The sequence below is a fragment of the Nanorana parkeri genome, unplaced genomic scaffold (assembly GCF_000935625.1).
Source record: "Nanorana parkeri isolate BGI_ZX_2015 unplaced genomic scaffold, ASM93562v1 scaffold18, whole genome shotgun sequence".
Classification (NCBI taxonomy): domain Eukaryota; kingdom Metazoa; phylum Chordata; class Amphibia; order Anura; family Dicroglossidae; genus Nanorana; species Nanorana parkeri.
The window spans coordinates 2333714-2351319 of NW_017306286.1; the positions used below are offsets into that span (position 1 = coordinate 2333714).

General features: G+C 40.5%; 1 protein-coding gene across 2 annotated transcripts in view; it reads right to left on the reverse strand.

Moving 5' to 3' along the window:
- Positions 1 to 17606, reverse strand: part of TRPV4 (transient receptor potential cation channel subfamily V member 4) — a 66374-nt gene that overhangs the window by 23873 nt on the left and 24895 nt on the right. For both annotated transcript variants that reach the window (XM_018560982.1, XM_018560975.1), the window contains exons 3-6: positions 16771 to 16943; positions 15540 to 15692; positions 13093 to 13233; positions 129 to 427 (exon numbers count right to left, since the gene is read on the reverse strand). In XM_018560982.1, the coding sequence (XP_018416484.1) occupies positions 129 to 427; positions 13093 to 13233; positions 15540 to 15692; positions 16771 to 16943 (766 nt within the window). The remainder of the gene's footprint in view (positions 1 to 128; positions 428 to 13092; positions 13234 to 15539; positions 15693 to 16770; positions 16944 to 17606) is intronic.

A 17606-nucleotide genomic window follows, 5' to 3' on the forward strand; every position in this document is an offset into this window, starting at 1 on the left:
AATGGCACACAGCTGGCACAAAAGAAAAAAAAACCCTGGAAGGATTCTAACTGTCCCCTACTCTAAACAAAATGAAAAAATCCCACAAAGTATCAAAATCATACATGGTTACCCAGTGGAATACTCACCCCAATTTTACCAAGCTTTGCAGCCATCATTAGGGGAGAAATGCCATCATTGTTCAGGAATGCCTCCAGGCTACAATCAGGATACAGTTTGGCACATTTAATGACCAGAAGGTCATACATCTTGGTGACAAATTTTATATTCTCTCGAGTGTTGTCAGCAATAGCAACCAATGCATGTAAGACATTATTGCCCCTGGAGTCCTGGCGACGCAGGTCTGCCTTCTTGTCAGCATTCTCTGTCAGGTAGTGTACTATATCAGGCTGGTTGGTGCAAGCCGCAAGGGACAATGGCAACTCGCCTAGAATAGAAAGAACGAGTATCCAGGTAAATTAAACATCCAAGTACTACTAACCAACACTTCCAAGATTTTTGCTTTGCTCCTCACAAAGCACATAATTACATATTGGTTTAGCAAAACACACTAGCAGCTTGGCTGCAGGCTGAAACGGAGGGTTTCTGAGGACAGAGCTTAGAATCTGTGGATTCACTTGGTTGAATACACAAGTTCTAATAAATTAAAATATTATATTAAAAAAAAGGTAGAATATTCTCTCACTAATTCTTAGGACGAGCTAGCTAGGTTTTACCATTTTTATTTAGAATCTAATCTTTTAGTTACTGTGCCTTTTTTTCTCTGCTGTACGATGATGCAAGTAGTTCTATTATCATGGTCTTCAGTAAAAGTACAGAAGGACATATATACAGTGGGGGGGGGAACCAATCAGCTTCTGCCATCAGTTTGTTCAGGTAAGATTTGAAAATGAAAGAGAGAAGCTGATTGGTTTCCATGCACGGCTGCTCCAGATTTTGTCTGCTCCAGTTGTGATAAATTCCCCTCAGTATGTACATTTGGTTCAAGTAGGTGTATTGATTTATCGTGAGCAATATGAGAAGCATTGATAATATTTGGGAGCATGGTCAACATACCACCCTCCAGAAGGTCAGGTTTCTGTTCTAGTTCATCACCAGATATTTTTTAATGCACAATACCAAACACATACAGTATTAAAAAGAATTCTGCAAAAAATTAGGTATATTATAAAACAAGCTTGCAGGGTAATATGAAAAAAAAACCTGTATGACGATAAAATCCTGCTTCTGCATAACTTTTCTATTCTAGGCCTCAGTCTGTGTCACATTTACAGAAACTAAGCATGAAGGCTTTCATGGGATCGAAAGGCTGCATGCTTTTGATGTCTGCAACACACCATTAGATCTGTAGAAAATATTTGTAGATAGATATAGATAAATATACAGTATGTGTATATATATATATATATACACATATATATTCATTCATACACACACACACACTCACACTCTAAGATGTTGTTGGACCACCTTTAGCTGCATTGATTACGACATGCCTTTGCCATGGCACTGATTTGATAAGCATATGCACGGTCAATGTGTTGTAAAGTAGCCACCACTCCAAGCTCGCGCCTGTGATGGACTACAATCTCATGTTTAGTTTACTTATTTGTATTGAAGTTATAGTTCATCATGGGAGTGGAGGCTACTTTACAACACACACAGGGAGCATGGGGAACAAAAGTAGCCACTCTCCAGAAGGCAGGGCAGGGCAGTGTCAGCACCAATTCAGAGATGATTTTGATGATCTACAAATGAGTAATACACAAATAAGATTAAAAAAATGTTGAGAGCTTTACTGGAATTATTAGATAAGTGGTCCCACCTTACTTTGACATTCTGTATATGGGGAGGGTAAATTTGATTAATAAGACTCTTCCCGAAATTGTTGGATCCATGGTACGAGTAGTTATACAGACTCCGACCTGCACCAGAATCTAGTACCTGATCTTAATCTTGTATACATACTTCATATGCATAGACAATATCTGCCTGAGGAAGTCATCTCAAACCCTCTTTTATATTTTGGTTGGACTGTTCAATGTTGGACTGTTCAGAGACAGACATCAGTTAAATAGCCATTCCTCTTTGTGCCTTCCTTTCTGGAAACATTTAGATTTCCTCCATGCGTCTAGAAATCAGCTTTTTACGTAATGGGCAACGCAGGGACTCTCAACAGTTAAGTCTTTTATTTCAACCACTGATCATAAAGTGTTAACTTTTGCAGCTGTTTCAGGGAACTTTCCATTTATGAAATGTGAAATATTCACTTTTATGCAGATGTGCGATTATGTAACATCTTAGATTTGCATGCAGTGAAAATTACGACTGGATGTAGAAAGTTATTGTCTATTATATCATCGGTGGGAAAGAAAACAATTTTGCATCAATGGATACATTCTGAACCACCCTCTCTAACCTTTTTCTTGAGAAAGTTGATGTTTGTAATTTAAAGTGATTGGACTGAGACAATGCCTAGTAAGGATACGCAGGCCCAAAGGTTTTTTGAAATGAGGATCCTTCATTGATCTTCAGCCGATTATTACAAATCATAAGCTTATGCAATCTTTTATTTTGACACCGTGGTATACAGTACTGAGAGGATGATTTCCAATGATACCCTGAGAACAATAGATGAAAAGAAGAAGAGGGCAACTTGTTCTCGCTGAGGCCGGCCGCTGCAAAAATGTAATATTGATTTTCTTTTCCTTTTTTTGGTATGTTTATTATTGTATTAATCTATGTAGTAAACCTGGAATACAGATATATGTCCTGTTGTGCACCTTAGAAGTTACCTTTGATAATATGTTTTCTTTTTTTATAGTGTTTAAAGAATAAAGCTACATTTGTGTTACTGGCTAAGGTACTTGAATGCATTTTTAAGATTTAACTTGAGTTTAGTGTCACTTTAACACCCCGCTCTTTGAACTTTTATGGTACAATGGTTAACTAGTTACACTTGGGTTAAATGGCTTCTTCTTCCCAGAGCTAAAACAAATCTGTGTTGTTGAGAGAGGTATTCTTTTCTAATAAAAGGTATGTCCACTGTCTTCTATAGCAAATGTTGTGTTCGTTATAATCTCGACATTTGCATTTTGTTCATTTCCAGGATGATGCATCACTGCCTCATGTATAATAGATTGTGATGTATGTATCATTGTATTCTTGCTGCTCATATGTCACAACTGCTGCTGTGGTAACGCTGGAACTACTTTCCACCCCACCTGCCCTGGGGACAGCACGCAGGTGTCTGAAATGACAGCTTAGTGTCACCTCAGACTCATTAAAAGCGACTGTTTGCATAATATTGCACCGTTTATTGGAAAATTTGCATCCAGATATATAAAATAAGGTGACAGCAGAAGGTCGGAATTTATGGTCTCAGCCTTTCTTTTACATTTTATTAGTGATTGATGATTTATTACAACTACTTGTACGTTTTCCCCCCTCCTATACCTTTTCAAGCTAACTGATAAAACCAGGTTTTAAAATAACTAAAAATGTGGAATCTCAGAAAGGCCGAATGAAACTATACAAATATCAAAGTGGGAAGTTGGAATGGCATACGTGTAAACTGCCATATTAGAAATAGGAAGTAGTTCCAGTATTTAAAGCACAATTGTGTATCTGAGGAAACTTTAAGGAACCCAGTGGTCACACTTCAAACAGCTAAAAAAACATTAGATATTGAAGAAGACTCTGAAAACAGGCTTTTGACACTTGAGCTACCGGTAGTTTAGCTTTACTAAGACTAAACAGGTAAGAGTCGACACAGGTTGACATTCAGATACGCCAGCACAGGTCTGGAGGTGAGCATCGGGTGGCATATGCATGCACGTCAAATATTTTGCAAGAAATATTTAACTATAAGGCCAACATTAGCAACAGCACTGCATGACCTAAATACCCTGTTGTTTTTAACCACCATAATTAAGGCAAATGAGAAAATAACAGACCCAAGTAAAAAATTCTAGGAAACAAAGAACACCCATAATTAACTATAATACATACTTAAAAACACTGCCTCTCCTCGTAACAGATACTGTACCTTGCTAACATTGCATCAGTATACTCTACCTTGAGAATTGGAAAATCTATTTTAATACAAGTCGAGTTCATCACTGACTTGTGAAAGAGACATTTTAAAGGAGACATATGGAGGGTAGATATCGGGACTTGAATTTGTATTGTGCAAATTTAAATGCTTCCGTTACATTTCAGCTCTGATCAGATCTTGCTACTTCGTGATGAAAAGGAAAAAAGTAATTCCACTGATGTTTTGTACAGTCCAAGGGCTTATTCCAGACAACTGCATCCAAGATAAATAAATAAGGCTATTAGCAAGAGCATCTGGCCTTCTCTAAATGACAAAAAAAAGGAGAAAAACAAACAGGAACAACATTGTATTTGTTGGCCCACATGGTTTCCTCTTATGGGAAAATTAAAAAAAGGACTTTAATTGGCCACTGTTAGCATCAACTATGGATTTTTTATTCGTTTTTTTATGAATAGGTACTAATGTTTATAACAAAAATATTGAGATAAAACACTAGGTTCATATCATAGCTAGTGTGGTAGAATAGGTTGTTATACAGGAAAAATATAGACTCCAAAGACATGCTGGAAATGTAATTGGCTGTCTAAATGAGCCCCGTGGGCATACAAGATAGGGACCTTAGATTGTAAGCTCCTTGAGGGCAGGGACCGATGAATGTGTAGTATGCGCTTTATAAATACCAATAATAATAACATTAATAATAATCTGGGTCACCTTGTGTTGCAGAAAAAACCTAAATCATTTTCCCACACACTACAGCAATTATGGCAAAGCACTAAAGCCCCTTTGAAACAGGCTGATCAGGAGGGGATCCATATGTATGGACACTATATTGCCAAAAGTATTGGGACGCCTGCCTTTACATGCACATGAAGTTTAATGGCATCCCATTCTTAGTACGTAGGGTTCAATATTGAGTTGGCCCACCCTTTGCAGCTATAACAGCTTCAACTCTTCTGGGAAGGCTGTCCACAAGGTTTAGGAGTGTGTCTATGGGAATGTTTGACCATTATTCCAGAAGCGCATTTGTGAGGTCAGGTACTGATGTTGGACGAGAAGGCATGGCTCGCAGTCTCCGCTCTAATTCATCCCAAAGGTGTTCTATCGTGCTGAGGTCAAGACTCTGTGCAGGCCAGTCAAGTTCCTCCTCCCAAACTCGCTCATCCATGTCTTTACGGACTTTGCTTTGGGCACTGGTGCGCAGTCATGTCAGAACAGGAAGGGGCCATCCCCAAACTGTTCCCACAAAGTTGGGAGCATGAAATTGTCCAAAATGTCTTGGTATGCTGATGCCTTAAGAGTTCCCTTCACTGGAACTAAGGGGCCAAGCCCATCCCTTCAAAAATAACCCCACACCATAATCCCCCTCCACCAAACTTTACACTTGGCACAATGCAGTCAGGCAAGTACCGTTCTCCTGGCATCCGCCAAACCCAGACACGTCCATTGGATTGCCAGACAGAGAAGCGTGATTCGTCACTCCAGAGAACACGTCTCCACTTCTCTAGAGTCCAGTGGTGGCGTGCTTTACACCACTGCATCCAACGCTTTGCATTCCACTTGGTGATGTAAGGCTTGGATGCAGCTGCTCGGCCATGGAAACCCATTCCATCAAGCTCTCTGTTGTTGTGCCAATCTGAAGGCCACATGAAGTTTGGAGGTCTATAACTATTGACTCTGCAGACAGTTGGCGACTTCTGCGCACTGTACGCTTCAGCATGCGCTGACCCCGCTCTGTCATTTTTCGTTGCCGATTTGCTGTTCCCAGTTGCTTCCACTTTGTTATAATACCACTAACAGGTGACCGTGGAATATTTTGTAGCAAGGAAATTTCACGGAACACCTGAATCCAATGATTTGGAGAGGTGTCCCAATACTTTTGGCAATATAGTGTATATATATACACACACACACACACACACACACACACACACTACAGTATATACACACACAAAAACCACCAGAAAGTCTCTTTAACTATCCCAGAATTGTGTAAAATACTGTAAAACTAGTATACAGTGTAGCCGTGTATTGCAAAAACCAAGAGCAAGAAAGAGTCAGTTCATTCCTCCTGAATGCTATATATAGCTTGGTGGCTATGGAAAACAGCCTACCTCATAACTGACTGCAGCATATAAATATTTTTTTAATTGCTTAATGGAACAGAGAAACGGAAGATGTACTTTCTTCTTTTCTATAAAACTTTTAAAACTACAACTCAATAAAAAAATAAAAATAAAAAACAAACACACAGGTTGACCAGACAATGACCTTTGTATTGATAAGGATGCATTAAAGGACAGAAATATGGTCGCTGCTAATGCTTCTTAATGATTCCAGTGCCTGGCTATGTTTGGCTAAAAATATCAATTTACTAACGTGCAACAAGCATGCAGATTAAACATTCAGAGTGAAGTGCCTCAGAAAGTATTAAGGCCCATGGACACCAAGGCTACTAGCCGTTTTAGAAGGAATGGCAGCCTCTGCATTCTTGGCACAGGTTTTTTTTTTTGCAAACGCCACATGCTTGTTTACTTATAGGATATCATTGTTTGGGTAGATCAGCTTGATTCCTCAGAATACCTTCTTCCCTTCCCCAGAGCAAACTTAAAGTGGAAGGTAGACCTCTAATGCACGCTGAGAGTGCCTAGCAGGCACATCAGGTCCATGATCCATTTTAGTGCTCTGGGTGACCCCAAATCTTCACCTATGCTCCTTACTGACCTTTAAGGTCACCTTTCATAGTGATGGGCCAATAGCAAGCTTTACTCAAAAGGTAGGAAGGAGCAGAGTCAAAATCTCAACCCAGGCAGCTGGCTCAATGTGTGCATATCAAATTGAAGAGACTCAGAACACTTAGCGACAGGCTGAAAGGACCTGGGGCTGTCCACAGTTGTAAGCAGATATCCACACAATCAGTGGTTACCTGCAGTTAGGCAGCTAGCCACTGGATGTTGGGATGTATGCAGATATATGCCTGCAGCTGCAGAACAGCCCCAGCCATTCATTGAGTTGTACAGGCTAAGTGGCCGCTGCTGATTGCCATACCAGGGATCCAGCCTCAGGTATCCGCAGTATATGCACCATAGCCTATTTACGATGTACGAATAGGGCCTAAGAGGTACAACATCTATAACAGACCATACCTATAACAGATATGTAGCCTACAGGTCTGAAACGCATGCAAAGTCTGAAAGTCACACATCCTTAAGGAAACAAATTGTTGACTAAATAAGAGATTGTTAAAGGAGAACTATGGGGTTAAGTCTTTTCCCCATAGTTCTCCTTAGGGTAATGGGAGGACACAAACTAGCGTCCTCCCGTCACCCTACGCTCAGTATACCGCGAGCCGTAGCTCGCGGTATACTGAGACGCCGCAGCTGAAGCGGATCCCGACAATTGTGCCGGGATCCGCCCAGCTACGTGACTGACAGCTGGCTCTGCCTATCTAGAGGCAGAGCCAGCTGTACCCGCCCCCTCCCCCGTCAGATCCACCAGTCAGCGCTGGTGGATCAAACGGGGAGGGGGGAATCCAGCCCCTCCATTGTCACGGCAGAGAGCCGTGACAGGATCGAGAGGTGAGCGAACACCGCTATGTGTTCGCTCACCTCCCGATCTACTGAGCCGACCTGTGACAGTCTCATTGTCACAGGTCGGCTAGAACAATGAGGTGAGTGAAAAGCACTCACCTCATAGTTCTACTTTAATCTTCAGTCTACATTCAAAACACATACAGTTTAGGTGCCATTAGGCAGCCTCAGTTTATAGTTTGTGTAATTTGATATTATTTTTTTTAAGTCAAAGCAGCTGTAGCTTTTACCAGAATATATTGAATTCTGGAAAGGAGGCTGGGTATTTTTGTCACCTTGACTCACATATCCTGCTTTCCTAATCTTCAACGGGATTATTCCAATTAAATTGCACTTTGCTTGGTCTCGAATGAATAAAAGGCCCCTTGATGGTTTCACAACAAACCTCTGTCCTCTGCTGATGCTGTCATAGGTGAGCACATACACGGTCTGTTCATATTCAGGGAACTCCCTTTATTGCAGGACATGCTGGCAAGGTTTCTATTTATGTTCCCTGCCTTCGTTTCCGGATAGGGAAGAACCATGAAAACAGCAATGTGCAGGCAAGGCAACGCCTGGTCAGTCCACATGAAATATAGAATAACCTAGTGTACAACTAGAAGGTACATGTCATGTTAGGTAGTATCTAAGATAACCTCCCTATATCATTGTGTAGTTTATGGTCACAACATATACAAGAAAGATATTTGGTGGGGTACACCACAGCTAAGTAACCCATACCAACTCATCAGAAATCACTTTTTCACTGGCCCAAATATTCTAGATGTATGAAAGGTAAAACTGGCAGGTTTATTGCAACGTGTTACTCTCTTTCTAAGTGCTAAGAAAGAAATTATATACTTTTTAAAATGACAACTTCAAATGTATCCAAGAATTTAGATTTGGCCACATCTGTCCAATCAGCTTAGTGCAATCATTTTCAAGTGATGTACTGTTACTACTCAAGTAAAACATTAAAGATCTAAAAGGAAAGTGACCGTAAAGATGAACTCGAGCCAAAAACAGCTCTATACACAAATACATATATGAGAGCTGTTTCATCTGGCAAAGGATTTGTATTTAAGTCCATCCAGTTCTGAAATGTACACAGCAAGGGAGAGTACCTGATCGTTCCCTGACGCAATTTCATTTTTAGGTCTCCTCCCTACCAACAATCTGTCACTGGGCAGTGTATGAAGAAACAGCGGAACAATGAGCTAATCTCTCTGCCACTCTGCTCTCTCCTGCTATCACCGCTGCAACGCTTCTGAATGGCTTTGTGTTCTGCTTCTACCCCACCCCCATCTTTGAGCCCTGCTGTACAGAAAACTGCAAAAGATAGACACCAAGTCAAGTGCACATACTTGCATTTAATGATGTATTCAAGAGTACAAAGCTAAAAATATTTTTTTATTTTTCATGGGCATCTTATGGCTTTCATGTCTCATTTGTTTGTTTTTTTAGCATGTTTGGTATGTTGAGTGCAGGAGATTGAGACGTTTTGGCAGTTAATAATTGGAGACTGTAACCCATAACTATATGACAACCAAAATTTTAAATTCTTGTGATACCCTGATAATTCACGTTTTGTAAGATTTATGATTATAAATTGCGATTAGACTATAAAGGTTAACAGTTAAATTCTAAACGTTCTACAATGATCTGTGACTAACACTGTACAATACTATGCTACAGTGTTAGAAAGCCTGCTAGCCATCAAACACTTGCAATGTGTACTAAAGAGGCTCATACATGGTTTATGGTCCCTACCCTGATAGAGGGAGGATTTTTATTCAGTAAACTGGTAAATATCTTTCTAAGGGCTAGTACACATGTAGATCCACATCCAACTCCAGCAGTTTATGTGCCAAGATTCTCGCACTCAAATATTTTCCTGCTGGGGATTGGCTGGGACAAGGAACATTAGTGAATTTCACAGCCTTACAGCCAAGCACACCATTCATCAAGTCCTTTCATTTCCTCCCTCAAAAAATCATAAAAAAGATTGAGCATTTACTTTGCTAGGTGAACAGTCTTTATTCCTTTAGTAAAACATATACACTAATGAAAGCTGAAGATTAAACTTAATATGCAAGCAGGGAGCATGCTTTACTGCTTAGAACTTCAGAGTAAGTCCAAGCATTACTGAAGTGAGACATTCTACCCGACTCCCTTCTGGAGGGCAATCTGGTGATCTGAGAATCCCTCCCTGTGATAGAGGAGAAGAATTCCCAAACACACCCATTGTTGGATCCTTACACTCTCTCACATACAGAAAGCCTGATCTAAAAAGATGTCAGCACTACATTACTTAGCCACTACTTAAATTAAAGTCTGTCTATGATGTCTATAATGTGATTGGTGATACATGAAGCAGAGTGAAGGTTAGACACCACAGGCTTCAGAAGTACACTTCAAACTGACCTTGTGAGGTATTCTCTGGGTGCCAGCTAAATAGCTTTACAGAGATTAAGGGTGCATTCACACCAAAATTGGACGGCACTCGCAAGTAAACAGAGGCTCCTTTCGATTTCCTTCTGGTTTGTTGCATTCCCTCACATTTTTTCTTTTTTCAAAAAGCTTTATGTAAAGTAACATGTCCTGAGTGGACGTACTTCCCTCTAATGGTTTGCAATGCGTTGTAACATGTCCTGAGTGGACGTACTTCCCTCTAATGGTTTAAACTTTCTGATTGTAACATCGTAGCAGGATTCATTTGTAGATAACTGATTACTTTTGCTTTACCTGAATTTTACATTATTTGAAGAGTAAAGTGGGTTAAACAAGTGTGAAAACCCTTCAAATTAATTCCTGATGTATGAGTAATGATTTGTTCTATAAAGATGTAAAACGGAAATCTGAGATAAGCACATGTTTATTAAACAAACACAAGCTGTAAAATATAAAAGAACGAGAGGGAGATCAAAATAAAGAAAACAAAGAGAGGCATCAGAGGAAGTCTGCAAAGAATATTCCAAAATGCCCTATGAATTACACACTCGATTTCGTAATATGAGGCAGCCCTAAAGTTCTTTTTTCTGTAAGTTAAAGTGTCTAGTTTGACCTCTGTGTCTGTGAGTCCCGGTTTTAAAGTGTATTTCAGGTCTGGCTGGTTAGAGAAGTGACTTCTTTCACATAGTAATACTGTAACTTCAGTCACAAATACACAGAAAGGGAACATTTATAACAAATCACAATTAACAGTTCACAGAAAATCAGTGCTCAAAAAAAGAGAACTCTTATGTTATGGGGGCACTCCAACTTCATTGACTATTACAACAGGAGTCTTCTCCAACTCTTTCCGGTACTAATTAGTCGGAGAAATTTCTTAGTACTCCAACTAAGGACGCCAGAGTTTACCATGGACAAACCAGGACGCTCAGTCCCTTACTTGCTAGAGACTTCTCCAGGTGGGTTTTACCAGCCTTGGTCAATACCTCAAATGCTTGGACCGCTTGTCCAAAACAAGATATGGTGTCCAGTGAGTGTGTGAACCAACACTTTCAAGCTGTAGCCATCACTTCACGCAGGGATAACCATCACAGGTTTAAACATAGGCCATATGGTTCTCAGCCCTTCTGCAGTCCCCCAAGAAGAAAAAAAATTAAATAGTCACATGCGTTTGCACTTGTTTGTAATGGAAACTTTAATAGAATCAAGCTTGCGACCTGGGATGTACATCCTTAGCCAACACTAAACAGTCCCTCATAAAGAAGACTGTTGCCCTCACTATCTCTAATGAAGTCTCTTTGCTCAACACTTGAAGAAAGTAATTCTCTAGTGGTCATCCCCAAATCAGGTGGAAGCCCCCTTCCCCACCTCTTCCCCGAAGGATGAGCCCCAAATGTCTTGCACTGTGCTGTGATTTTATTGCTCTCGAGTAGAGTTGCTCCTCCCTTCCTTTGTCACAAGCGCTGCCAACCGATTGGCATCACCCTCCATTCTCTTATACATCCCTAAAAGGGCCCTACAGACATATACATACCATTCTTATTCAACAAGTGGCAATCATGTCTTAAAATGAACCTATGTTCTAAAAAATAGGAAGAACAGGGTTGAGACTGTAGATGACTGGTCACCTCTACCTGAACATTACCCCATCAAGCTCTTCAGCTGAGACTACAGTAATGCTATGGTGGCAATCACACAGATGCCACTGAAAAAGTACAAACATTCCATGAGAAAGGTATTGCTGAGTGCACTATTTTTTCTGGCTGCACCAGACCAGAACGTAGGAAATGATGTGCCACGTGTTCCCGTGTGACCGATCGCATTGCAGCAGGAGGGCAGGGCTGCAGTGCCATTGAGTTTAATGCACCGCCACACCCCCTCCCGCCCCAAAACAAAGGGACCCGGCTGAAATGTGATCCGGTGCGTTCAGCCACAATCGGGCCGGAACGCACTGAGGATGGTGTGAACTAGCCCAAATGGTGATAACCGATGCATGGGCAGTGTCATTGTAAATGTAATCTGTACAAAGTGAAGCCAAATTTATAAAAAAATGTTTATCATAAATATAAAATTATAAAGTATAGACAAAGATATTGCCTATAGCAACTAGATTGCAACTGTTCCAAAAATTCCAAAACACAAAATGTGTCGTGGTGAGAACTCTGAGAACTACAGACATTTTCTAGTTCACTTTTCTTTCTTTTTTTAGAAGTCATTGTCAGTGTTATTGGCATCTGGAGCAATGATTGTAGCATGAGGGCACTATCTCTCTGGGTACCCTGACATGGCATAGTGTGGGGCAGGTGGGGCAGTGTCCCTGGCATATGTTGGCAATGACTTGTATGCACTGGAATGTCATTGTTTTTACAACTACTGTACAAACTGCACCCTACAGATTTTCCATACTACTGCTACACATCTGAAAGCTTTCCCCAGGTTTGGGGAGTCAGAAGTCATTTGTATTCCCTAAACAATTGTATTGTATGAGCCTTGCTCACACCATACAAGTGCGGTGGTGTGCAGAAAAACGCAGCTCAATGGACATGCTGTGAACAAGCTCTAAATGAGAATATGAATTAAATTTCATGCTGTAACAAATGTTTAATATTATGTTATGGAAATCCTTCCATAACATAAGTATAAAATGACGACTTTATAGAACTGATGCTGATTTTTGTTTGTGTATGCTTAATAATAATTATTGAAAGAAAACATAAAACAATAATTCTTTTAAAATTGAAGTAGGTAAGATTACACAGCTAATTCTATTCTTAGATGGTAGGAAAGATTGCCATTATCCAACTGACCACAGTAGAGAAGTTTCATACACCGATACATTTCCTGTTTCAGACCTATCAGCAGAGGCCCTAATGTTCTATGCTGAAGATTCATGCAACTGTGTAAATAAACACAGGAACCTTTAAAGCAAAGCAGTATGTTTAATCAATATTAGCAGTTGGTGTGTACATGAAAATTACTTCAGCACTATAAAAACCAGACCAAGGCTATACATACCAAAGTAGAAGTATCCACCTTCATCTTTGGGCTGAAAGAAGCGCCCTCTGGCCTGAGCATGGACATCAGCTCCCTTCTCCACCAGCAGCTCAACATAATGCTTGCAGCGTCTTTCTATAGCTATGTGAAGAGCAGTCTGGCCTGATAAAACATAAAGGTATATTACACCTTGCTTCACATCATACAATGAAAACAAAAAAAGGCCACACCAAAACCTCATAACACATAATGATGCAGAGTTTCACAAGCAGCTCAATTGTTCAAAGAAACTCTGACCCAAATCTGGCCATATCTGGGCATGCCACGCACCAACTTTTCATCATCCCCTACTTTCTTGGATGCAAAGATACAGGCTGGCGAGAGGAATACATTTAATTTGAAAAAGAGAAGAAACTAAACATGTTACCAGGACTCTCTAAGTATGTGCATGCATCTTACAGGGAAGTTATGCGTGTTTAGACCAATAACAAACCCAATAACACAGACCAGGATGAACGTAGCTCACTTTATGGCAGCATATATCAGCCCACCAACAGATGCTGGATTTCAATCTGCCAAGATTCTGTTGTCATAGAAATACCACAGTGCCTGTGTTTTGAAAAGTGAAAATTAAAGCCACATTTTGTGAAAAATTATAATTTACACATGGCATTGGGTGTGTAAATTATTAAAAAGCTGGGTGTTATGTGCAGTATAAAAATCTTACCTTGCATCACACTCCTGCAAAGAACGCCGAGGTTCTGGCCACTAAGAAGAGGGAGAGATGAGAGCTGTGCAGCATTCCGGTTGCATCACCCGCCTCTCCTCACTATGCTCAATTCACAAAATATCTTGTATTTTTTTCAAAGAATAAAAGACATTCTGTGATTGGAGGAGGAGAGATGAAGTCACGTCCCTGCCCCCTCCACTTCAATCAGAAGTATTCTGTATTCTTGAAAAAAAAAAAACACAAGATATTTTGTGAATGGCTAATAGTGAGGAGAGGGTGATGCAACTGGAGTGCTGTAGTGCTCAAACCGCATCTATCCCTCTCTTCAGTGCCCGGAAGCGTTGCGTTGCGTGCAAGAGGCGGCATGCTGCAAGGTAAGATTTGTATACTTTACGGCAGCCCTCCGCACATAAGACACAGCTTTTTCATGACCACTCTAAAAGGCTGGTCCGACATTCATATTCAATATGATTGTTGAAACCTATATCCTAACCTAAAATATTAAGAAGATGCACGAGTTTTGTAGACTCTGATGTGTACTTCACCTTTAGCCACATTAATATGTGGGAAAGCAGACATGGTCCTCCTAATGCTAAGGAACTACAACGGAGTCTGCAATGGCCAAAGATCACAAAAGGAAAGGACTTGACAGGATGAATTCGAACAAAGGGAAGTTTATAGGCATGGGGATTATTTATAAAATCATCTGCCCAGCCATATGATGGGCGTATGCCCTTCACACGGCATTCTCGCCAATAGATGGAGCAAAGGAGATAGGATTTTCCTATGTTCCTCGGTTCCATCTACTGGCGGGAATGGCATTTATCCAGTGTATGGCTGGGAGGATGATTTGTAAATCATCCTCATAGTGTGGTTGTTGTTGCTCAAACAATGAAAAGTGCTGTGTCTTAAGGAGTTACAAGCTGCTCTAAAACATGTAGTTGATGAGGCCAGTTCATCCGACCCGTGTGGACCAGCAAGTGTGCTACCCTCTGACGAGGTGGATGTTTATGGGGGCCCTCTGCTTTCCTGGTAATTGGCAGCCTGATGTTAAATGTTTCAGTTAACTTTAAGAAGATTGACTTTGTTTCACTCTGTATTTTAGCGAACTAAGGAACTTTCTGAGGTTGCCTATGAAAATGTGGTTATATGACGGAATCCATTCCCCCTTGTGGGTTATGCTTCCTCTTTCTTCTGCAGAGATGAAAGAAGTGCTGCCAAACCTTTAGTGTCAGTGTGTGCCTTATGATCCACAATTTATATTTACACAGAAATCATTTTGCTGCTGTTTACCCCTGGCACATTTACCATACCACCATGACTTTACCAGGCCACGTTCTGACAGGGTTCATTCGGCACTGCCCTCTGAAAAGTGATCCACGGCGCATTGCTTTTCAAAGGGGAGTGGAGCAGCGGCTGCCGGTGTTCAAGAGGCAATACTGCCGCCTCCTTTTAAGCAGGGTTTTTTCAATCCCTGTAGGTTTTCAATTGAAGTATGGTAAAGGTAGGTAGGTCTTGCATCTTTCTTGTTATGAAAAGACATCTGTTTTGCTAGCTTTACAATCAAAATACCACAATCGCAGAACAGTACTCAACGACCCATGAAATATTTGATTGGAGCCAAGGAATGTGCAGGGTCTGGTCATCTCTAAAACAATACATTAAGCTGCTGGCCATCTAAAAAAAGAATAAATCTGGGCTTGCAGAACCACTTAATATAGTAATCTGTGGTATTCACCTCTGTAGTAAACATCTCGGAAAGGGGAGTTGATAAATTCTCGGAGATTCCCTGTTTTTTCTGCAATATCCATCAATGCTGGTATTGTGTCATTTCTGCCACCACTTAGGTTTAGTAGAGCTTTAGGCAAACAAGTCTTCCCTGTTGATGGCTCTGAAAAGAATCAAGTACATAAACACCCAAAGAACAAATACATTGCTTTTACTAACTGAATTATATCTTGAAATGGTAGGAGACAGGGCCATTTCCCTTTCTTTATGTGGGCTCATGTATTCTTTACATTGGTGTCTCATCTGAAGCAAGAAGATTAGCATGACAGCCAGTAAAGTACATATATTCAGAAGGAGGGGTCAGTAATCGCAGATTCCATGTTTTTCCCTTATGACAGGTGTACTTTAAGTAGTACTGGACACAAATATTTTAGTATAAGCCTGTCCAGGTAAGAAAGAAAATGCCACTGTAAGCAAACAAGGGAAATGAGGAAAAGCATGAGACATGTATCATGAGCATCTTCTAGTGTTATAGGAACTATATGCTCCATCATTTAGTAATCATGAGAGGCATACATTAAAGAAGAACTCCAGGTAAAATTTGTATTAACCCTTGCAGTGCGGCAGTAGCCCTACTGCATAGATTAAGTTCCCATTTTGGACTAGGGTCAAAAATTAAAAAAAATAAAAGTTATACTCACCTGATTTTCTGAGCCAGCCGGCTCTTAGACCAGTCCCTGGAGCCTCTATCCCCCTCCTCTGCAACAGTATAAGGGTCCCTGAGACATCACATTCTATACATAGTGTGTAGGACGTGAGGACGCCTAAGGACATACCTTCACTGCACCGGAGGAGGAAACAGGCAGGAGGGAGTGCTGTCACTCGGAGGATCGGGCGAGTAAAACTTTGTTATTCTTGACCCTAAGCAAAAAGAACTTAACCCTTGCAATGGTTAATCATTTTTTAGCCGGAGTTCTTCTTGAAGCATCAAAGTACCTGTAAAAATGAAGGTACATCTTAAGATGTGTTAGAATTCAAGTTGCATTAGAAGACATTAAGCGAGAGAGGTTTTTATGTATGATATAATTCACCACACAGATATAGTTGCAGCTTATGAAAGTATAATCAGTTTGTGAGCTTACGCAGGAACATGTCAACCATTAAAAGCTTAAGATTCCTGCAGATTAACCTCAGTGGGTAGTTAAAGATATACCAAACAATGTTTAATGTCAGCACCTAACCTCGAAATTCCTCATCTGTCAGCCGCTTCTTCTTAGACAACAAGAAAGGGAGAAAACCATCTAGTTCTAATGTGGCCCCTCGTGACACTATGTCAAAGAGAATGTGTCTATTGAACATCTTGATGACTGCAGGAGGGTCAGGGCATGGAGGCCCAGAATCCTGGTTATCCTTCCTGGAAGAAAATCAGGTAAAATTAAAGTCACAGAAAGCTCAAGCAACAACATTCTGCAGACATCTATCCTTCTTCCTTGCACGATAATTCTCTAATATTCACCTACATACATTATATGACTGTTAACTAAACTGGTCTTTAACCATCAAACTGGGAAACAATCTTATGCTGGGACCACTTTAGAAATCCCCTTGTCAACCAAGCTCAGAGTTGGGGGATATTTATTGTCCACCTGATTATTGTTCTCCAGAATACGGCCAGCACTGGGGGTGAATGTACAGCAAAAATACATGGGCATTCAGCTACAATAAAGACGTTTTGGATGCATCTTGCAACCATCATCTCACATCTGTGGGTTTTTACCCTTTACACTGAAATAAAAATGTTGAAGTGACACTAAACTCAGGATTTAAATCTTATAAATGCATTCAAGTACCCCATTAACAAAAATGTTACTTATTTGGGTTGTAGATCCGCAAATCATCTCTGAATTGGTGCCGACACCTTCTAGAGGGTGACTACTTTTGTTCCCCATGGTCCCTGTGTCTGTTGTAAAGTAGCCACCGCTCCAAGCTCACTCCTGTGATGGACTACAATCTCAATACAAATTAGTAAACTAAACATGAGATTGTATTCCATCACAGGAGTAAGCTTGGAGCGGTG